General features: G+C 31.6%; 1 protein-coding gene across 1 annotated transcript in view; it reads right to left on the reverse strand.

The window, feature by feature from the left end:
• Positions 1 to 5,414: 5,414 nt before the first annotated feature.
• Positions 5,415 to 25,252, reverse strand: part of LOC127734693 (huntingtin-like) — a 74,646-nt gene continuing 54,808 nt past the window's right edge. Inside the window, exons 38-56 of the mRNA XM_052244685.1 lie at positions 24,488 to 24,907; positions 24,002 to 24,173; positions 22,754 to 22,831; positions 21,915 to 22,043; positions 21,418 to 21,594; positions 20,003 to 20,106; positions 19,541 to 19,695; positions 18,599 to 18,667; positions 17,351 to 17,465; positions 16,575 to 16,853; positions 15,451 to 15,606; positions 14,855 to 15,042; positions 14,002 to 14,116; positions 13,339 to 13,484; positions 12,356 to 12,423; positions 12,025 to 12,160; positions 11,260 to 11,422; positions 10,714 to 10,874; positions 5,415 to 9,404 (exon numbers count right to left, since the gene is read on the reverse strand). Coding sequence (XP_052100645.1) covers positions 9,206 to 9,404; positions 10,714 to 10,874; positions 11,260 to 11,422; positions 12,025 to 12,160; positions 12,356 to 12,423; positions 13,339 to 13,484; positions 14,002 to 14,116; positions 14,855 to 15,042; positions 15,451 to 15,606; positions 16,575 to 16,853; positions 17,351 to 17,465; positions 18,599 to 18,667; positions 19,541 to 19,695; positions 20,003 to 20,106; positions 21,418 to 21,594; positions 21,915 to 22,043; positions 22,754 to 22,831; positions 24,002 to 24,173; positions 24,488 to 24,907 — 3,030 coding nt within the window. The 3' untranslated portion in view covers positions 5,415 to 9,205. The remainder of the gene's footprint in view (positions 9,405 to 10,713; positions 10,875 to 11,259; positions 11,423 to 12,024; positions 12,161 to 12,355; positions 12,424 to 13,338; positions 13,485 to 14,001; positions 14,117 to 14,854; positions 15,043 to 15,450; positions 15,607 to 16,574; positions 16,854 to 17,350; positions 17,466 to 18,598; positions 18,668 to 19,540; positions 19,696 to 20,002; positions 20,107 to 21,417; positions 21,595 to 21,914; positions 22,044 to 22,753; positions 22,832 to 24,001; positions 24,174 to 24,487; positions 24,908 to 25,252) is intronic.

Below are 25,252 nucleotides of genomic sequence, written 5' to 3' on the forward strand. Positions count from 1 at the left end.
TCATGAGTACAAATCAACAAACTAAGAAGGTTATTCGCCGGTGAATAATAGGGTTATTCAACGCTGGTGTAAATTTTTAGGGTTATTCGTTCTTCCTTGTAATTGAATGAAAATTAACTGAATTATTCCATGTCACGTGATAACGTTTTACCCAATAGAATTGTTTGAAATATATGTAAGGTATAATAATAGATATTATAATGATACCGGTATCTAAGATAATAACAAAAAACTGTAAAATTTCTATAAAATTACTAACTCAGGGGCAGCAACCCAACAACGGGTTTGTCGGATTCATCTGAAAATTTCAGGGCAGATAAATCTAAATCTGATGAACATTTTTGCCACCTGTCAGATTTGCTCTAAATGCTTTAGTTTCAGAGATATAAACCAAAAACTGCATTTGACCCCTATGTTCTATTTTTAACCAAGTCGGCCATGACGGTTGGAAGGCGGGGTCATCGGACAAATTTTTAAACTAGATACCCTAATAATGATTATGGCCAAGTATGGTTAAATTTGTCTCAGTAGTTTCAGAGAAGAAGATTTTTGTAAAAGATTACAAAAATTTTTGAAAAATTGTTAAAAATTGACTATAAAGGGCAATAACTCCTAAAGGGGTCGACTGACAATTTTGGTCATGGCGACTTATTTGTAGATCTTACTTTGCTGAACATTATTGCTGTATACAGTTTATCTTTATCTATAATAATATTCAAGATAATAACCAAAAAAATGCTCCGCAGGGCGCAGCTTGATACGACCACAGTTGGGGCAAGTATGGACACAACATTCAAGCTTGATACAGCTTTGCATTTGGATTGTGATTAAATATTTGACACAGCATAGGTTTCTGACACAGAATGAATGTGGTCTAAGAACTTAAAAATTTTAAATTGGACATTCACCTATTATGGTCCAATATCCAAAATCTAAATACATGGTTAGATTCAGCATATCAAAGAACCCCAAGAATTCAATTTTTGATGAAATCAAACAAAGTTTAATTTTGGACCCTTTTGACCTCAATGTGGACAAAGTTGATAACGGGGCCCAAAAATCAAAAATCTTAATACATGGTTAGATTCAGCATATCAAAGAACCCCATATATTCAATTTTTGTTGAAATCAAACAAAGTTTAATTTTGGACCCCGATTTGGACCAACTTGAAAACTAGGCCCATAATCAAAAATCTAAATACATGTTTAGATTCAGCATATCAAAGAACCCTAAGAATTCAATTTTTGTTAAAATCAAACTAAGTTTAATTTTGGACCCTTTGGACCTTAATGTAGACCAATTTGAAAACGGAACCAAAAATTAAGAATCTAAATACACGGTTAGATTCGGCATATCAAAGAACCCCAATAATTCAATTTTTGATGAAATCAAACAAAGTTTAATTTTGGACCCTTTGGACCTCAATGTGGACCAATTTAAAAACGGGGCCCAAAAACCAATCAAAGAGCTGAAAGCTCTAAGTAAAAATGACGCCATTGTCTCTCATATTAGGATATTTTTGATGCAAGTCTTGATTTTTACTTAATTTACCTACTGAATCTTAGGCGTTCAGTTTATGGTAGGTAGGGTAATTGATAGAATAGATATGAATTGTTTCCACAATCTATAGCGTTTTTATTTGTTTGTCAAGATATATATATATATATGTGTGTGAAGTGAAAATAACTACTAGTTGTTCTGCTGTACAAAGAAATAGCTCAAGACTACCTGAACAATCTACAATATTCAAAGTAATATGTGAATTTGTTTCCCTTATTTGTAGAATTATTTAACAAAATGATTATGAAGAGCCTGTAGTAAGAAAGCTCTTATACCAAACATAGTCCTTATTCAAGAGATAAGTTACTGGTGACCTAGTGACATAATCACATTGTTATTTCAGTTACCTAAACGTGATCAATTTCTGTAGATTTAGACAATAGTATTGTTATACTAGTTTCACAATTACAAACAATGTGACACCATTTATACAACTTAATTTCATTGTGAAGAGCCTGTAGTAATCAAGCTTACACTGAAATCTTAAAATGACAACATAAATTATTGCAAAATTATTTTTTTCAAATGATTTAATGTTTAGTACCGTAGTCATTTATTTCAAATAATTGACCCGTAATAAAATAAGGAGATGGGAGGTGATTGCCAATGAGATAACAGTCTGAGGTACTATCTACCAGAGTCCAAATAATGTGGCTGTTGGCAAGTTATAAGTCACTTTCAGACCTCAACAATGTACCAAACCGGTTTATTGTTTTCATGTACCACAGGAAAAAGAGGAGTTGTGGCCAGGTGCTGCGTGGATTTAAAACTATTAGAATTACACAGTTTTGTCTGCATTCAGAGAAAATTTCATGGTGTAAACACAGCCATTTTTGTTGGTGTATATTAGATTATCAGATTATTGGTCACAGGAATATTAAAGTGATTGTTGACTTTTCAAATATAAAAATATTCACAAAGAAGGAAATATATCTGATTCCTTGTGAAAATTAAAAGATAGAACATTGTACTTTAATGGATTTGGTAATTTAATTTCAAGAATGACAACATGTATGATCTGTTACCATAAGTGTAAAATTTGTCCATTAGCTACTGTTTATTATGTTTATGGTTGATCTGCATCTTTGAACTTTGTCAACCAGTCATGATTTACTTCTTAAGCTGTGTAAGAACCTTCTTGTAATTGAAAATTGGTCTGCCATGATCACGATTTCTACAATATGCTGAGTTCCTGACAAGTTCAAAATTTAGCACATCTGCAGTTTACAATACCCAAAGTTCAGGAGAAACAACGATTTTGATTGGCTGATCACAGTTGTCTCCCTTGGGAAAAGTTTGAGAAAGTTCGAAATTGGGAACAGTAGAATTTAACAAAATCGTGCAATCGTGACAAGGGGTCAAAATCGAGTATTTCACGCCTGAATCGTGCAAGTTGACAGGTTAAGAAATTAAAGAATGAAAATTACAAATTTAAGTCTGTTCCAGTTGTATTTCCAACAAGATGATTGAAAATTGTCCGACGGTCACGAAGGTTAATGACCGCCATTTTGTACACAACAAGACATGTTGAAGGGAGACAACACCATCTGTTATTTTAAAATGTACATTTGCAACGCTGGAGTTGTCTTTCTTTTACCAATGTATGAGCATACGAACATTCACTTTAAGTATGTAAAATACGGAACCGAGTTCCGAATGCGGATTGGAAGTCTGGTCAATGGTAAAAGAAAATTGACTGCGTCATTTTCTAAAAACTAAATACAAGGTTAGATTCAGCATATTAAAGAACCAAAAGAATTCAAGAATAAAACCCCATTGATATTGGTCAAGAAATAAGCAATTTATACAAAGTATCTTCTTTTGCACAATACTGTGCAATTAAATATTTCTTGCTATTGCGCAATACTGTACAATTGACAATTTCTTGCTATTGCGCAATATTGTGCTATTGGATATTTCTTGCTATTGCGCAATACTGTGCATTTGAAGATTTCTTGCTATTGCGCAATACTGTGCAATTGAAGATTTCTTGCTATTGTGCAATACTGTGCAATTGAAAATTTCTTGCTATTGCACAATACTTATTATATAATAATTTACACATCCTGTTTGGTGTGTATCTCCTACCATATCATTATTATTTGATTTTAAATATAAATCAGAAATAACCAACTTAAAATGGAAAATTTTAAAAGAAAAAAAAAGGAAAAAAAGAAAAAAAAGAAAACCCCCCCCCCCCCCCCCCAATTTTTTGAACCCCCTTATGATTCATCACCCCGAAACTCAATCCCAGCCTTCCCTTTGTGGTATGGTACCTTGCAGTATAATTTCAGAGAGATCCATACACTTGAACACAAGTTATTGTCTGGAAACTAGAAAAATGTGTTTTTTGGCCCCTTTTTGGCCCCTTATTCCTAAACGTTTAGGGCAATTACCCCCAAACTCAAACCCAGCTTTCCCTTTGTGATATGGAACCTTGTAGTACAATTTCAGAAAGATCCATACACTTACACACAAGTTATTGTCCTGAAACTAGAAAAATGCTTGTTTTTTGCCCCTTTTTGGCCCCTAATTCCTAAAATATTGAGGCAATTACCCCAATCATCAATCCCAGCCTTCCCTTTGTGGTATGGTACCTTGCAGTACAATTTTAGAGAGATCCATACACTTGAACACAAGTTATTGTCTGGAAACTAGAAAAATGCTTATTTTTGGCCCCTTTTTGGCCCCCAATTCATAAACGTTTCGGCAATTACCCCCAAACTCAATTCCAGCTTTCCCTTTGTGATATGGAACCTTGTAGTACAATTTCAGAAAGATCCATACACTTACACACAAGTTATTGTCATGAAAGTAGAAAAATGCTGGTTTTTTGCCCTTTTTTTTGGCCCCTAATTCCTAAAATTTTGAGGCAATTACCCCCAAAATCAATCCCAGCATTCCTTTTGTGATATGGAACCTTGTGGTACAATGTCAGAGAGATCCATACACTAACACACAAGTTATGTCTGGAAGTTACAAAAATGCTTATTTTTGGCCCCTTTTTGGCCCCTAATTCCTTTACTGTTGGTACCTTAACCCCCAAAATCAATCCCAACCTTCCTTTTGTGGTTTTGAACCTTGTGGTAAAATTTCATAGAGATGCATTCACTTAAACTAAAGTTAGAGTGCCAAAACCAATGTGTCTTCGGACGACGACGACAACGACGACGACGCCAACGTCATACCAATATACGACCACAAAAATTTTTTTGCGGTCGTATAAAAACAACAAAATTTCCTTAAAATTACCTATTCAGGGGCAGCAACCTTACAACGGGTTTTCGGATTCATCTGAAAATTTCAGGGCAGATAGATCTTGACCTGATTAACAATTTTACCCCTGTCAGATTTGCTGTAAATGCTTTGGTTTTTGAGTTATAAGCCAAAATCTACATTTTTACCCTATGTTTTATTTTTAGCCATGGTGGCCACCTTGGTTGGTTGGCGGGATGGCCAGACACATTTTTTAAACTAGATACCCTAATAATGATTGTGGCCAGGTTTGGTCAAATTTGGCCCAGTAGTTTCAGAGGAGAAGATTTTTGTAAAAGTTTATGGAGGACGGACGATGGACGCCAAGTGATGAGAAAAGCTCACTTGGCCCTTTGGGCCAGGTGAGCTAAAAACTAAACGAAAATCAGATGCATTATACATGTAGTACCATATGCAGCCCACCATGATAAGTCCTACTACTCAGAATTAATTATAATTGATATTCCCAGAATCAATCATCTTTCATTGTTACATTTGCAGCATAGACAAGAAAAATGAATCATAGTAAATAAAGACAAAATTAGCTATTTTTACAAAACAATTAATTATTACTTCAAAAACAAACAAATAAACAATGTTGTATTTGACATTTAATGCAAGATTAATAAGATGTTTACAATGTTGACAATATAATTATACAAGCTAGAATTATACAGCAAAATTACATATGAGACAGCAAAAACAGGGAAGAAATTTTCATCAAAATCCCCCTTCAGCCCCCAAAATCAATGTCTTCATTTGGTTGTGAAATCTTGCTATATAGAATATGTAAGTAATTAAAAAATACTAGTATTATAAAGCACTCTTCTGAAAAAAATTATCACAGCAGATAGCAACAACAAAGAGGTGATATTTGTATATACAAAATTATGTCGTAAAAAAAATAACCAAACCTTTTTTTGTATGAGGCTTAGAAACTGGGGGAAGGGCAAGGTTTACCAAGCCCTCCAACAATTTCCATCCAAATACAAAAGTGGATATTTTTCTGACATTTACTTAATAATGTTATTACGGTATACTGCAGATCAAAATTGCTGCAATTATATTTGTGCAAACATGTTACCACAAAAATAAAATTATTGCCCATCCTTAAAGGAACCCTAGGTTGTGAAGAAAAGTGACGGGACATGAAATCGACATTGTATGAAATATCCTTATGTTACCATATTTGGTACATAAAGACAACAGGAAGAGTTCTAGCTGCAGTATAAAAATCTATAACATCATATGAAACAAAACAAAACCTTTATCAATATAACATTGGTACTTTTGATTTGATTATATCAAACATCAAGATACATTATAGCGGCTTTCATTTCTACCATAATGAGTCAACAAATGCATGTTTATCTTTCCTCAAACTTAACCTTGAAAAGAAAAACAACCGCAAATGTATCTGTCATTTGCTTGAAATAGCATGAATTCAATGATGCATTCATGCATGAAAATCAATATCATTTCAGAGAATGCTTAAAATGTCAATACACAGAAACCAGAAGTTAAGGAAACTGCATGCTCTTGATTTTAGCATCCATTTTTGAAATAAATTCCCCCAAATTATTTCCTCCTGAATATGCATGAATTATTTGCATTGCACAATTAAATGACTATCAATAATAGTTTCAGTTAACAGAATAATCTTTAAATAAAGAAATCAAAATCTCATCATGCCTTGAAAAAGACTTCTTCTCTTATTTTAGTATTCATAAAACATTGTCACACCTATAAGCTACTTTTGATTTCCTGGTCTCTATTTGTGGTAAGCTTTAAGAAAAGTACAAAATCAAATTAGGAAATGTTAAAAGCTAAAAATAGAAAAATCCTAAAAAAAGATTGATGTGTAACATATGATGTCAACAAAAAATAAGTCTGTAAATTAGGGAATTAACCTTTTAATGATAATAATACAAAAAATACAATTTTACGTCATCTTATAATTTTGATGTAAAAACTATAAACATTTCATTGATAGATGATGGATAATTTTCACTTAAATGACAAGAAAATTTTTCTATATCAAATAAATTTGTACAACATTTCAAAAATTCATTTGAATAAATGGTTTAAGAATGTACTTAGGTGAAATTAAAAAAATCTAGAATTTAAAATTGATACTATAAGTCGGAAGAGCATTAGTTAAGGAACAAAATAAGCTAAAAATATTGAAAGGTTATGGAGCTCCTTTTCGAGATATTTAATTTTTAAAAAATGGTGGGAAAATCTGACTCAGACTTTTACCTTATATTTGCGTTGGTATTATTTGGGTCTCAAATCGAAAGAAAAGAAATCTAGAATCTGCTTAAATTTTGGTAAATGACCTTTTATGAGCTATTGAAGTATTATATGAAAAGATAAATGGGTGTTATGGGGCAAAATATTTTACCCTTTATCAAAGGAAAAAACCCAAGAAGTCTGAACATCTGACACATTTTCCTAAAACTTACCTAAGTACATCCTTAAGCATTCTAAATAATGCACGAGGATCTGACTGAACCAAGAGTTCTTCTATGAAACAGCTAGCATTTACTATTAAAAACTACCTTAAAAGAAAGAAGAACTTGGGACAACACAAATTTGCTGTGATCAACTAAATTTACAGCAATGTTATAGATGAACCAAACTTTTTTATTTATTTTTCACATCTAAAAATTTATAAGGACAAAGTGATGTATCTTTTTGGGTGGGGGGTTTTGGAGCTTTAGCTCAAGTCAAGTACAGAAGAATAATAGATTTAAGGTGTATGTCAATTAACAACAAACTAAACAAAACAAAGCATGTCTGAATAATTTTAAATGAGAATAAGACTTCCAATTCCTGTACTTTTGCGACCAGATGTTAAGAAATCTTGAAAATCATGCTTATGAATGTGCATCTGAAACAGATTCACTACAGATATATAGCACTATATAAATGTTATAATAAAGACAGTAATTAGTACATGTACTGTATGTGTAAGTATTGTAAAAGTTGAACATTCCCTTTTTTATATCATAGTTGTTACCCTAAAAATATCTATTTAATAGTTCTAATTCAAACAAAACAAAACTAAATAAATAACAAAATAGCACTTTAATGTATATTGCACAGAATTTTATATTCAACAATTGTTGGACTTCTTCTGAGAAGGAAAGACAAAACAAAAACATAAATTTTCAATACTAACAAAAAGTTAACATGCCACTGGTATTTCCCATAAACAGCTCTCATGCAAATTCACTCATGTTCACTTTTGCTACAAAATTAGCCTTGAATTTCTACTTTATCATAAAATATCGAAAAGGCAACACTTTGGGTTTTAAATGGATCTATTTCAAAGCCTTAATGCTAAATAAAGCAAATCTTTTCATAACAGTACTTTATATGGTCTTAAGTCATCATTGTCTGAATATGTTGTCAAAACACAATCATTTTGTGCATATTTTTTAACCCAAAAGCTTCAGAAAAACCTTGGCTGCTGCCACCTACAATCCAAAATATTCTTAGAAACAACAATTTTCTGAATTTGGGCCAAAGTTATCTATGCAAAAAACTGTTACTAACTTTGAAAAATTAAAGATAGATGATCATTACAAAAGTGAAATGGCTACAAATCCATTCTCAAATCAAACACAACTGGTTTGTGACTAGCAAGTGAAGTCAATATCACTATTACCACTTAAGACATCAGTTCCATGGAATATATCATACACCACTATGACTAGCAACTAACATTACAATATTATAAATTTACTCTAATTGCATCCAATGTTCTCAAAAGTGCAGCAACATTCAATTAATCTAAAGAAAGTAATTAACAGAAAAATACAACTGATCTGTAACTATCAATTAAAATATAAAGGTGAAACAAGTGTACACAGTAACACTGAAACTTCCCCCAGTCTTACAATACATACATTAACTTTTAGAATGAAACTGTAAACAAACAGGAACAGTTGTAAAAGGACCCTGAGTATTTTTGAAACTCAAAAGTAAATAAATTATTAGTATTATTATTATGGATTCATTTATTATACTGGGTACCAATTTTTGTGGATTAAGGAAAAATTATATTTTCGTGGATATTTGATTTTGAGGTTTTACAAAAGTCTGCATACAAGCCTATAGAAAACTAGTATGTTGAAAATTTTAATTTTTGATTTACCTGTACCCATGAAATCCACGAAAATAAGTATCGCACGGATAAGAATGAATCCACAGTTTATTAATATGACAGGTCGGTATTTCATCAATCACAACATTATACAACAAGTGTAGCAATATGGCAGCTTAAGCTATCATGGTTAAATACATCTTGGTTATTGGTCATATATGTCAGTCTTAATAATATTGATTCAAAATAGACACCTAAATGCATATCTAGTTTAGATATCACTTCTTACTATCAGAAAGAAGCTCTAATAACTGTGTATATGGCGCACCTAATGAAATTACCATCTGGAATGTTGATAAAAAAGCTCGAAGCTGAGCATCATCAGTTAATTGATTGTAGAAACTCATAGCTGAAACACAGAATAACCGAGTGTCCACAACTTCCATTTTACCCATTCTATTTACAACATGAGGAAATCTGTATTTGGAGTTAAGGAAATTGATAAATATGTCAATGTAACTCAATTAAGTTATTACAAATTTCTTTTCCTGTTTAAATAATCTAAAATATGAAAATCCATTTATATAGTTGAATTACAACTTTCTTGTACTAATTGACTTTCAGTGAACAATATAGTTGTGATTCATTTTCCATTAGATGAGCTCTCTGAATAACCTTTGTTAACTAATGTGCAATGAATGTAGTCAAAATTTTATTACAAAATGGCATATCCTTGCTTGTTGTTCGGTGTGAGCCAAGGCTCTGTGTTGAAGGCCATACTTTAACCTATAATTTACTTTTTACACATTGTGACTTGGATGGAGAGTTGTCCCATTGGCACTCATACCACATCTTCTTATTTATATATTCAAACTGATATGTTTTTAAACAACAGAATTGAAGAAATATAGTTCTTATTCTATATTGTAATATTAGAAGTGAATTACTGTAATTTTGTGAGATATAAACAACATTAAAAGATTGATGAGTTTGATATAAAAAAAAACAAAACAAAGAGGCTCCAAAAAACATGAATCCTTAACCTGCCAAAATATCTGGTACTGCTGATTATTTTATTGCTTTAAATTTCTACCTATCTTTTATATTTTATAATTAGGGACAAAATTGAAAATTAGTCAAAAATTGTCATTAAGAGCAATAACTCCTATAAGTATTTATGCCATGGTAACTGGTTTCAGTCATATTGGTATTTTTGCAGATCTTATATTGTTGATAATTTTTGTTGTTTAGAGTTTCTACCTATCTGATATTCATACAACTATTACCAATATATGAAATCCAGTAATTACACTCTCATATTTCATTCAATAGATAACAAGGTATTATAAAACGATTTATACCTGTAAACTAGATGGAAAACTAGTGACTCTTTGTAAAGAACAGTCAATAGTTTAATTTATCGCAATTTTGCGTATTTTTCCTTTTATCTTTTTTCGTGATGTCAGATTTTTCATATCATGCTACTTGCCTGAGATAGAAAATTATCACTAGAAAACTAAGTGTGAAAGTGCTGTTATCAATGTAAACATCAACAACGTCATTGGCAAAATAGGGATAAACACATTACCAATGGTCTTTCAAACTTGAGGATGTTTCTCGGCCACATCTCATCTCAGGGTTGTCTCTCTTTGATGAGATTGTAGCTGAGAAAAATACTCTCATTTGAAAAAACATTGATAATCTATAATTTTCAAAGCATACCAATAAAACTGAGTCTCTTCAACACTGTAATTGAAATTCTCAGTAGGTTTATTACAAAGGATACAGAGATCGAAGCCATCGATTAGTTGATGCACTGATGAAGAAACATGTCAGACTCCATACAGCCAACGAAATAGGAGTACGCTGTGTAAAGTTAGATAATGATAACATTACCCAGTCTTGTACCAGTAACGTCTGCTCTTGGTCATGTAAATTGCTGAAAACCTAAAACATGAAAATAACATTGAAAATGAAATTTTTCAACTACTGAAAAACTAAAATGTAACTTACTCAATTATGAAATATATAAATTACTGAAGACGTAAAGTATGTAAAGTAAAGAGAGCATGATATATGTAAATTAATCAACCATAAAATAAACTATTTAATGGAAATCTCAAAATCTGATTTTTTTTTTAAAACCAGAGAAACCTAATTATGTAAATTATTGAAAATATAAATATGTGATCAACTACAAAATTAAAACTTGCAAATAACTGAGTAGAAACTTGTAAATTACTGAGTAACAAAATGTATAAACTGCAAAAAATAAATGTTCACATATTACTACCAAGTCTGAATTTTATGAAGTAAAAAGTTGAAATATTACCTGAAAAACAACTTGAGCCACAAGCTTAGGGTAGGGTTGTTGACTAGAAATAAATTCTCCAATAACCTTGTTCATTATGTCTTGTGGTGGGAAGAAATCTGCCAGGAATGTTGGAAGGACTCGAGTTATCACTCTAGCTTCATATGGGTAACCCTTCTTTATTCTGTAAATAAATACAAAGAAATTGACAGATTTCTTTCAAAAATGTAACAAAAGTACAGCTTAATCAATGGTGTTAAAATAATTTTAAAATTGACCATATTAATGGCAACTACCAGTAATGAAAACTGACCAAATTGAAAAACATCTGTAAAAAAACCATACTCATCTACTGATTAGAATAACCTCAATGGTTTTGTGGTAAAATATTCATTTACTCGTGGTAGGTCAATGGTTCAATTGTAGACAAGGGTAAATATATATAAAACTGTTTATGATTATTATTAACTTCTACTTTGCTCAGTATCCAGTAATTATGAGTAAGAGCCAAATATGTTCAACACAGGTCAGAGTGTCTTGGACTAGGTATGGTAACATCTCTACCTACCAAATGTAACCATGTAAATCAGCACACTAGTAATCTGGTTGAGCATGTTAGTTTGATACAAAGCAAGACATATTAATATGGTATTTACATGTTGTCATCATGAATATGCATTTGAAATTTACAACTAGAAATTAAGCAACCATTGATCAATCAACCATACAATACTATGAAGTAAGACAAATATGTTTTCTGTGACCAAATTCATTGTCCTCACTTACCTATCAAATAAAACAGTAACTCTTTCCATAGCCAATATCAGTGATTCTGGGTCCTGATACACAACATCAAAGTTATAGGCACTTGTCTTTTTAGAGGTATCTCTGGGTACTGGGCTGTATTGGTCGTACTGCTTACCTAGTGTTCAAAAAGATAATAAATATTGAGGTATGATGAAATATTTTAATGTTAGAAATAAATATAAATACTTAATGTATCAAGTGAACAACTTACATGTATTAAGAACTGTAAAGCTACACTACAGATTTGTTTCTTTCCAGAACACATTAAATTTTACTTCAAAATAAGAACTACTACAGATCTGTGACTTACCAGAATACATGCAAGTAAACACCAAGCCAAGTGCTGCTAAAGATCTCTGTGGACTAGGAAGACACAGTCTACAAAACATATACAGCACATTACTATTATGTAAATCAATGATGAAGCCAGACATTTCTGTTACATGGAAACTTTTATAAATGTTCTAAGGGATCAAGGTATATTTTGTTCCAAATTTGAGTATGATCAGGGCTTAATTTAATGTAAAAAATTTGTATAACAAAGTAATACCTTTTCAGTGGTAAAATTTCCATGCAAATCAATAGCATCAGCTAATTGTTCCCAATTAAACATAGAGCAAAAACTATCAAATAAAAAAACAAGAATGTGTCCATAGTACACGGATGCCCCACTCGCACTATCATTTTCTATGTTCAGTGGACCGTGCAGTTGGGGTCAAAACTCTAATTTGGCATTAAAATTAGAAAGATCATATCATAGGGAACATGTGTACTAAGTTTCAAGTTGATTGGACTTCAACTTCATCAAAAACTACCTTGACCAAAAACTTTAACCTGAAGAGGGACAGATGGACGAACGGACGGATGAACGAATGGACGCATAGACCGAAAAACATAATGCCCCTAGGTGGGGCATAAAAAATCAATAAAGACTCATCAGTGACACTTGAATCAAAACATTTAAAAACCAAATCAAGTACAAAGATGAAGAGCATTGAGGACTCAAACTTTCGAAAGGTTTTGCCAAGTACAGCTAAGGTAATCTATTCTTGTAGTAGAAAATCCTTAGTATTTCAAACAATTCAAAATTTTGTAAAGTTCATTTATAAATATGACCATATCAATGATATTTCATGTCAACACAGAAGTGCTGAGTTTCATGAAAGAGTGATTATGAATAGTAGCTACATCATAACAATAAATGTACTGTTAAATAATATTGTAATCCCACATGAATTGATATAACTATGTCTATATAGTGGTTGTAAGAGCCCCTTTAGGAATATATAGTACCTATCTACTCCTAACTTCATGATGACTTCAGAATCTTGTTGTGACAATACATCTGTCAATAGGAGTCTCTCTAGACCTTTCAATATAGCCAGATAGACAGCAGTAGACACACTTTCTTCATTTCCTGAGGCTGTTGTTACTGCAAACTAAAAAAATATTAAGTTGTTAAATTAAAGCAATGTGTATACTGTTGATTCATTTATTTTTTGTGGGTATCAATTCTAGTGGATTGAAGAAAAACTGATTTTGATACTTGATTTTGTGCTATGGCAAAAGTTGGCATACAATCTCCTACAAGAAATGTATTCTTACATTGAACATTTTAATTTGTGGTTCATCTTATCCCACGAAATCCACGAAAATTGGTTCCCAAGAATAATATTGAATCCACAATACATCTATTGATATGTACATTCATTATAACATAAAGGAGATACATTATTCATTAGACCAAAGGACCATTTATAGATAATTGAAAAAGAACAGATTAGAGTGGTACAGCTTCTTCGCATATAAAGCCACTTTTGCAAACAATGTATGGATTGCAAGCTGTTGCAGAAAGCAAAATATTGCTTGTCAAAAACAAAGTGGAATTTCATTCTAATATTCTATATTTCTAAATATGAATCTATACAATAAGCAACAAAAAAAGAACGCTATTACCTGTAGTATTTTGCTTGGGAATTCTAAATCTTTGAGATCAACATGATAGTTTTCCATGATGTAGAATGCTGTTGCCCACATTGTGAGAACATATGTTTGGCTTGTTATACATGTCCTGTAAAATAAAACAATTACTAACTAAATACTCAATACTGTGTTCATTTATTAGGTCAAAACAATTTACCTGGTTAATTGTTTGTTTGGCTTCAGCACCAACATAGGAATAGTGAGTTTTTTAAAACCGACTAAATAAACTATTTGCTCTTTCAACAGATTCTTTTTTTAAAAGACATTTATAATAGCAAAGTTGTAACTAAAACAGTCACCTATACATAGTTAATGCATATTTCTTCATCTGGAACTAAAATGTATGGACATCATTGTATATCAGCTCTAAATACAATAGAGTATAAATGGAAGATAAATACTAAAATAGAGCTACGCTGAGCACTGCCTGATGTGACATCATGTCAACACAGGAATTAACAAGTGCAGTAGCATCTCACAAAAAAATGTGCTTTACACATTTACTTGATCCAATTTGATTAAAAAAGATAATCAATTTAGTATATATGTTGGGTTTTTTTTAATTAAGAACCACCTTTTTTTTTACTGTGAACTAGTGTCTTACTACATACACATATAGCCTTCCATACTTCAAAACAGAATATCAATATCAGAGGATAGGATAAGCACATTTTTAAACTATCTCTAATGAGTTAACTTCAAATTTCATATCACATCATCATCCTGAATATACATGCAATATTTTCCACTGGACATTAAGCAAACGATTAATAATACTCTATCAATTAACAATCACAATTAAAATTCAGATGATTTATTAACTTACTGGTTAACAGATGAAAGATTTTTTAAGAGGAAGTCAGTAGCCAATGGTATGATTTGTTTGGTAGTCTCCTGTATCCCTGCCTCCAGCAAGTACAGAATCCCGTGTAAGGCTGAAATTCTACTGGGTAAGTGTGGGGTCTTCAGTCCATAATCCAGTATAGTCATAATCTTTGAAGCAACAGAACTGTCCTGTAAATGAAATAAATAATATATCAACATATACATGAAGAGCAGCAATGAACACACTGTTCCTTTGCATGGTGTTTTGTAAAGTGTGCATTTGGATTATGTGTAATGAGCTAACACACAATATCCTACATTTTTGGGGGTTATATTAGGCTATTATAATCCTGAGTGAAAACCTCATGGATGTATTGCATTGACAAAATTTTATCTAAGATGCAGTATGCATTGATCAAAGACCATATGTATATGAAACATTATAACTGAACTACTGCTAAGCAATGTGTGACCATCAAAATTAATTTCTCAGAAAAAAGGAATGTCTGATCAGTAACATTAAATTCAGAAAATATTATTCATATTTCGAGTTTATGCAATAATCAAAGCAGAATGTGCAATGATCTACAAACTTACCACTCCCACCACTGCAGCAGCTTTACAAAGTCCTACATTAATATACTGATTAATCATCTCATCCTCCGCTGGGTGGATTTTCTGTGTCTCCAGTAAAATGTTTAACATCCAATCATACTGGTCTCTCTCAACATACACATCTGACAGACAAACAACCTATAATTAAAGCAGTAAATGAGTTAGTTATCTGGTCCTCCATTTAAATGGGTTCTGCTAGCATTCTGATGCCATTAGAAAGAATTGTTATAGACCTATCCCCTTACATTGATAGTGCCAACGTCAATAGATTCATAATTTCTTCACTTGATTAAGGCACACTTAGTGATTAACTAACTTAGTGTAGGTTTAAATTTGACAATAAGGGATATCCTTGCTGTATATATGCACTCACTGATTGAGTTTATCAATTATAGAATTAGGATTAACAGACCTGGACATGTACTGACCATACATGTATACTTATAGATTATCTATTTGTCTGAAAAGGAGAGGGTTTATGGTACAATCTCAATGAAGGGCCTTAGCCCTGAGATAAAATATTGCAGAAAATCTTCTACGAGTTGAAAGACCATAGATGATCTGTAATATCACTATTTTCCTAAGCAACATCATTGGCATCTGACAACGTCATTGCATTCTCAATCTATTCAACTGAGAAAAACCTATATCAGTTATTAGATTGAAAATGATCACACAGAAATATCAAAGGAAAATTTAAGAAATAGCAATGAACTGACTTCATCACTTGATTTCTCAAGGACAGAATCTGCACTAGTATTGATATGCATACACACTGAAAAAAATTATTTAATTTTTCTTGGCTTTAGAATCAAGACTTGCAGATCAAGACATGCACCAACTATATATTCATGCACCATCTATATGATATCAATACTCAAAATAAAAGAAAATTTAGAACTTGCACCACTAAATAGCCATCGATTATGGATATATTTACTAATTTAATGACTTCATTCCTCAACATGAGTGGAGGTTTAGGACTAGCACTACTGGACAACCACTGACCATACATGTACTTACTGATTTAATGACTTCATTTCTCAACATGAGTGGAGGTTTAGGACTAGCACTACTGGACAGCCACTGACCATGCATGTACTTACTGATTTAATGACTTCATTCCTCAACATGAGTGGAGGTTTAGGACTAGCACTACTGGACAGCCACTGACCATACAGGTCAAGTAGGAACTGTAGACAGGAGTTTATATCTATACTGCTAAATGTCATAGACCGTTCTCTCTTCTCTATAGTTATCAATGGAAACTGTTGTTGACTTGTCTGGACCGATTCTGGAGGACTGTCAGGGGATTCAGAGGCATCGGATTCCACAATCCTGGTACTGAGGGCTCCAACAACAGACCAAATACCTTCAACTGATATCTGTAATATATACAGATCTTCAACATGCATTTTAGACAAATGAAAACTTAAATATTATTTTTAAAATGTTTTTCAATGATTTAATATGCATTTTTGTTATAAGTTTGCATTTATTTCAAGAATTTTCATTAAAAAATTAACAAATTTAACAATTTATTTTTTTCAATTTTCACCTTAAATTCAACATATTTATGGTACATGTATATGCAAAATCATTAAAAAATCACACATTGCCCATTTCTGTTCCTTGACCTTAATTTAGCATTTCTCATACTGTGAATTCATTATTATTTGTGGCATGCTTCTACTGATAATTGTGCACTAGCAGATTTTCATGATCTTTTTCATTCAAAACGTAATTTTTATTTCTGACAGAATTTTCTTCAGTTTATATTAAATTTCATTATCTGCAATTAATTCAGGCATACAACTTCATAGAAATTCTTATTGAATATAAGACACATCTTTTCATTTCATAAGTAATCAAAAATACTGACCTGCCCTAAATTAAAGTTCTCTACCCCTAACTCTCTCTCTAAGTTACTATCAAACATATATCTCAGAAGTTTGTTATCATCTTTCCCACCATTATAATACAACTGTCTACTATTACTGAAAATAAAAAATGTAGAAAACTTTCCGAAAAATTTAATATGGATTGGAGAACACTAAAAATGAAAAAGGTATCAGTCATCAGCAAATTCTCAGATTTCTTTTTCTTATTAAATTTAAATGAATGGTTGTGGGTGACATTTTTGAGAAAGCAGTTTATGCTGGACTATTTTTTTTATTGTATTATCTGGGGCCTCGGTGGCGGAGTGGTCTAAGTAGTTCTGATACAGAAATCACTAGCCTATCAACACTTAGATTGTGAGTTTGAAACCCTGCAAGTGGCAGGAGCGTTCGACTCAGATCTTAATTAACTAGGATTACCAGTTTTCCTGCCAAAGGTCAATGGTTCTCTCTGGACACTCCAGATTCATCCACCAATAAAAAATGGGTGCCAGGATATAGCCAATAGTGCAGAAAGTGGCTTAAACATCAAAAATCAATCATTGCATCATGTTGTCTACTTTTAAATGTAAAAGTCTTGTACATCTTCAAGGGATACAAATCATAGATCTCTGCTATCAATAATATAATGGAAAAGGTAAAATCAAAACGACAATCTAGATTTTACTAACATTTGAATTCTTTAAAAATATTTTCAATATGTACTAGAAATACTAAGATGGAAAACTTATATCCTTACAGAATAAACGATGCTGTTTCTCCTTTTCTTCTCATTATTTAAAAATAAATAATACTTTTGTTAAGGGGAGACAAGTGATGATTATCAAGAGTTTTGCATATTGCTTTTGACAAACTCAGTCACAAAATAAAACTTCTTTACAGGTGAGTGAAGAAAAACGTGCTTCGGATAGTGACACCTCTGATATTTACAATATCTGTTTATGAAAATCTGCCTACCTATTTTCCGGATTGATTTGTGTATTTTCAGGTTAACAACAAAAGTTTTCTTTGTTATACAAACCAACAGGAAGTTAGTTAGTAGAATTCATATGGCGACAAAAAATATCAATGCAAGTCAAAAGTTACAATATCAACGATGAGGGATAAACCAGCATCAAAGTGATAAATGTAAGGAAAAATTCATTTCACTGAAAATCCATAGAATTTGTGATGTGCTTAATAACGACATAGAACATTTTCAATCTAACAGTCTATCATTGTTCAATACAAACCTTCTATTGTAAAGATTCTGTACTTCTTGTTCTATCACACCTCTAATAGTAGTTAACTTTTTACCACATCTAAAATTAAATAATTGTTTTGGGAATTACAATCAAAGTTTTAATACAAGTTGTATTCTAATAACAAGGCTTGTATAAGAAATTTTGCGGAGTACTTTGAGTTTTTAAGTGAGCTCATACTAATTTCTTATACATTACAAAGAGTTACTTGGGTATAAAATTGAGTAGTATTCAAGGCAACAAGATGGACATAATTCAAGCTGAGACTAACACAGGAAATATCAAGTCCGTATTTTTTAAACAAGGAATTATTTGAATCTAGAATAATTTTGAATTCTAGAAATTGATAAGAAATGCATGATGAAAACTAACCCAATTATGAAGGATTAGCCATGCATGGCTAAGTGGGGTTAGTAAGTTCATACTACAATATCAGTGGAAGTAACTTGAACTTAAACCTCCATAGTTGGTTTTGTTTTCCTCATACATTTCTTAACAATTTTCCAAAATTCAAAATTATTCCAGATTCAAATAACTCTTTGTTTTTATAACCTTGTTTTTATAACAACACATACAGATTATTCAGTGTATTGAACAAAAGAGACAAGTCTTACAGATTCAAAGACGAATGACTGTGACAGCAGATGGAGACACACATAGTAATACGATGCAAACAAAAGCTTGTGACAAAACAACATTGATAATTAATTTATTGGCTACATGCATTACATGCATTCGTGAATTAATTTGTTGTTAAGTCAATCATTAAATATTTTTCTATAATGTAGTTCTTGGATTAGTTATTTGATAATTGTTAAGGTAAATGAAACATTTTATTTTTGCACAATGGGTTTACTTTGTGTGAACATTTATGAGGGTAAAATGGGTCTGCTTCATCACATGACCAATTGATGAATTTATACTGTTAACTACCTTGTATGTAAAAACCCTAGTGGTTTATCTCTGGGTCTCATTTCAAATCTACTGTTGCTAGGGTTACCAGGTACAGGAGTCAAGGTTGAATGTAGTAACATTGATGTCACACATTTAACTGCTATTACCATACACTGTGATCGTTCTACTTCTTCCTGAAAATTAGACCCATATGATGATGTAGCTTAGTAATGTACATTGATTATGAATTATAACTGGTAGTTGTTCTTTACCTATGTATATTTATTGAAAAGGTCTTAAATTTTCAACTTTAACATATTCCAATATTTGGCTGAGCACCACTGGTTGAAAAGAATATTTGAAAATATGATTTTTTGTTACTTCAAATTAATTTCAGTATCATTTAATATTGTATAGCATCACTACAAAATGCTATGAAAATTTATTACTAAAAGTAGAATCTAATCCATAATATCTAAGTTTTAAATCACTAAAACCAACCTCAGGACTATTTATTTCTTCAGTTTCTTCATCCACTCTTACAGGATTTAGTATTGGTAACAAACTCATCCATGTCTCTTCAAACTGTTGTCTACTTATCCAACCTGTTGATAAAACAAAATGTAGATTATTAAGGATTATAAGGCAAATGGATTCAATAAGCCCACTTTCTGAAGAATTCATACTATGAATCATTAAACAAATACTGTTGATTCACTTATTTTCATGGTTACTAATTTTTCATGGCTTCAGGAAAAATTGTATTTTTGTGGATATTTGATTTCGTAGATTTGCCAAAGTCTGCATACAAGCCAATAGAAAATATTTTGATGTTTGTTGAACATTCAAATTCGTGGGTTACCTTTACCCCAAAAATCATATTCATTGGTATCCCACGAATAATAATGAACCCACAGTACATGTATCTCTAAAACTTAACATCTAACAATGGATTCTATCATAAGATCAATATAAGCCAGTGTTCTCCCCAGATATTTCATTTAGCATTCTGGAAAACAGGGAAATTTGAAATACCATCTTGTTTCTAAAAATTATAGCATCACATCCATAACACAATATATAAGAAAACCACTTCAGATAGCATCACATTCAAGAAATATAGCATCACATTACCATGATGCTAAAATGCCCTGGGGAAAACACTGTATAAGCATTATAATATTTCCTGGTAAACTTTAAACTGACTTCTTTTATACAATTATCCATGTAACATTGCATAACATTCAACAAAATGTAAAAGATGAACAGCAGAAGTATTATCATATCAACTTAATAATATTCATTTTGCAATTAACAAAATACTTCCTTAGAGCTGTTCCATTAAAACATGGAAGGCACTTCGAAAATATGGTAACCACCCACAGAAGCAATGTTTGAGAGACCTGCATACATTTTTTAAAAATATGTACAACATACTGTTGACCAATTAATTTTCAGGAGATTTAGAGAGTAGGAATATATCGTGAAATCAAGAAATTTAGAATATTTCGAAAATAGATCGCCATAAAGTCAAATGCAAACTAAAGTATCCAAGAAAATAAGTTGGTTAACAGTATTAATTTTTCACACCCACCAAAAGTGGCAAATTTAAGTTGCCTTTCCTTGGTCTCATGTATGTTTTTATGGAACAGCCCTTTTGAGGTATGGTAAAAATAATAAAATCATTCATGATAAAATCTGAACACTAGAGTTGTCTCTCTTCCATCAGTCCCAATATAGAAGCTGTGTTTATCATGTCAACAACTAATATCTCTTTCATATGTATTTTGTCTTTTTATTCTACTTGTAGTACTACATGTTATAAATGAATATTTCAAATTTATAATCTTATTATTAATTTCACTTTCATATTCAGTCTCCATAAAAATTTTTTGCTCCAAAAAAGTAAATATTACCAAATGTGTTTATTCTGAAGACAAATTCCTTTAATACATCTTTATCCTGCAGTAAATCTAGAGGTAAGGGAGGTAACTGTGTCCTAGGTTCTCCTGTTGGGGTTGGTGTCCATCCTATTTTCCATACAATCCCAGGTACTCTAGCATAACTGTTGATTACTGACTGTCTACTCAACCCTAAGTAAAATACAAATACATTCAGATAAAATAACGTGCAGGAATATTTCACAAATGAACACATTTATAGTCATTTTGAATATACTACAGCAGAAAACTGACTCCACATAAGTTGAAATAATACTAAAATCATAAGTAAAACCAAGGGAAATTATCATGAAATTATGAGACTGTAGTTTATCCTATCTCCCTTAGTGATTCAATTTTGCATTTTCTCATTATCAACTCACAAAACATGTAGGATAAATTGTATGATATATTGAAATATTGTTTTAGATATTTATTTGCATGTGAGATGCATTGACAATTTCAATACTAACCTAAGATGATATTCTTGATGTGATCAGCAACAAATGATGGTAATAAGTTGGATGGTCCTTTTAATCTGGTATGGAGACAGATAATTAAATCAGAAACTCTATCACATGCTTTAATTATTTGCTGCAAATCTGTAAAATAAAAAAAAACAAATAATCATACCAAAAATGTTCTATTGTTATGTTAAAAACTTATACCAAAATTCTCACCATTAAAACAAGCTAAATTATTTCCCTCATTCTGCAATAACTCAATGTTAATTTTTCTCTCCTTAAACAAGGAGTGTTTTGATTGTTCTCAGCACTTCATTGCTTGAATCAAGTTTTTTTGCTTACCTTGTGTATTCTTTTGCATCTCTGTACAAGTCCTTCTTTCTGTCAAATTCAAATTTGAATATTAAACTTTGTATCATTATTTGTGTTTGTTTGTACATTTAATATAGAAAAGAAATAAATGTAACTGGATAGCCTGATTCTTATTAGGAAATCACATTGGCTCCTCTGGGACTCGAACCCATGACCTCTGTGTTTAAAGTCAGCACTCTAACCAACTGAGCTAAAAAAGTACTCCCTTGCTCAACAGCTTACAGCTTGCTATGTATCTACTATTCCATGGAAGCAATCCTGTCCAACCAACCCCTCTCCTCAAAAGTCATCATAATACATGAATCATTATGTTCCCCAAATAATTTAATAAGTTAAAACATTCTAATTGACAGATAATTGACATAATATATAAATCAAAGGAGGTGTGGATATCTCAATGAAACAGCAACCCAATGACACCAATAACAAAGAGACATCAAGAGGTGAACATTCTATATTATACTGTATCAACATACCACTTTGTTCAGTATCTTGGTCTTCAGATGTATCATGAGCTGGAGATTTAATCAGCTTCTCACCTGGTAATACTTCATCTGGAAAAAATACCCAAATCCATAACAATATATTTAGATATCTTGTATCTTTATTTCAACTGCTAATAAATAAAAGTTTACATATAATGTCATACAGTTTAAGTGGAATCAAATGAAAGCTGGTACATGTAAATTGGTTTTTACTACTTATTAAATCCTAGAAATCAACAATGAAAGTCCATACTCACTCTCACTGACTGTTCAGCACTATAGGAATATCGCTAATATTTTTTTTTTATTTCATAAATTAATTCTTATTCTGACGTGATGAGTGTCTCAGAGTTTTCAATAAAATGAAAAATAATTTTTCAAATTTATTCTCAGGGTTACAGAATCACATGCAAAAATTTCTAATGAATTGATAAACCCGTTTGACTTGAAGTATAATTTAATTTTGGATGTAACGCGTCTTCTGATTGGCTGACGTTGTTTTGTTTATCAGCTCATAGACATAATTTTGTCATGTGACCGAGACGTCATCAACGTTTTTTCATGGTTTACTCCGGTTTAAAATGGAATTTAGAATTAAATTATAAGAAATGACTGTAATATTTTTTCTGTCTATTCGAAATAACATAAAAAATGTGGTGCACACTTTAAAATAACCCGCTACGCGGGTTATTCAGTGTGCACCACATTTTTGATGTTATTTCTTCATAGACAGACAAAATATTACAGTCATTCCTTAAATAAACCAAGGATACCAATGAACACAACCATGTGACTTGTTTATTTAGTACTCACATGATAATACAACCTGATAAACCATGGATACCAATGAACACAACCATGTGACTTGTTTATTTAGTACTCACATGATAATACAACCTGATAAACCATGGATACCAATGACCACAACCATGTGACTTGTTTATTTAGTACTCACATGATAATACAACCTGATAAACCATGGATACCAATGACCACAACCATGTGACTTGTTTATTTAGTACTCACATGATAATACAACCTGATAAACCATGGATACCAATGACCACAACCATGTGACTTGTTTATTTAGTACTCACATGACAATACAACCTGATAAACCATGGATACCAATGAACACAACCATGTGACTCGTTTATTTGGTACTCACATGATAATACAACCTGATAAACCATGGATACCAATGAACACAACCATGTGACTTGTTTATTTAGTACTCACATGATAATACAACCTGATAAACCATGGATACCAATGAACACAACCATGTGACTTGTTTATCTATTTGTTGTGAGAGCTGTAAACTCTGCAGGACAAGTGAGACACAATGTAAACAGGAACTCAGCTGTTCAGATGTTGGTAGTTGGTTATGATGCAACATCCAGTCTATAACCTATATAAAGAAATTAAAAGAAGAAAGGTCATGGTCAATTCAATGAAATGCACTATTAAAGTCACAACTAAGAGGGGCTATGGTAGTTCTAAGAACAAATCATTAGAGAAATTAATAACACTTCCAGGTGCTACTAAAACACAAATCAACACTGGATAACAGAGTACAATATTTACAAATATAAAAAGCGTCTAATGGAAACGTTGCAATGTAAACAAATCAACTTTTCTAAGCAAAGCTGATGGAATACAAAACTTATAAAATATCTGACAAATTCTCATTGCACTGTTGCCATGGAAATAACTAATACTCACCTCAGCTGACAAAACACAAAATCTACAAATATCACAGACAGATTCTGATGGCACTTCTGGTTGCCATGGGAATGTTGATAAAGCTTGTAAGTACACAGTTAATGAATTTGTCAAAGAAAATATCATTTCAATCCATGAAGAATCAGTTAATATATCCTCTAATTTCTCTTCATATCTTGACTGTCTAAGGACAGCTTTTTCAAAAGTTAACACTTGATGTGGAATAGGTAATAGGTTGACAATATTATTAAAATGTCTATTCAATGTCAGTTGAGCAGCCTGAAACAATGGATCAAACTCTGGTTCTAATAAGACTCTGTTTCCTTCATTATCTAATACAACAACTGTCTCATTGTCCTTCATCATGGTCTGATAGGCTCCAAGGTATAGGCATTCTCTTAGTATACTTAAACTGAATTCCTGGAAAGACAATAGTTCAAATCAAGAATCTTTAAACACATACTATTGACTGAATGGTTAATTAATTATTGGTAAATATAGATTCCACCATTTTATCAAGTGAATTATTCCAAAAATCAAATCAAAATAGTGAATATTTAAAATTCATCATAAGACTAGTACAAAAACAGTTAATACACCATTATCTAGAATACAATATAATGTCCTAAATACAAACTCCATCCTTTAAAAAAAAACCCTTAAAGTAGAAGCCAAAGTTCAGTCATTTTATACTTCAAAGTCCCTCATAATTATATAAAGTTGTATGAGGAACAACCTGCATATTTTCTGTATAATTGTCACTGA

Source organism: Mytilus californianus, unplaced genomic scaffold, assembly GCF_021869535.1.
Source record: "Mytilus californianus isolate M0D057914Y unplaced genomic scaffold, xbMytCali1.0.p SCAF_3, whole genome shotgun sequence".
NCBI lineage: Eukaryota > Metazoa > Mollusca > Bivalvia > Mytilida > Mytilidae > Mytilus > Mytilus californianus.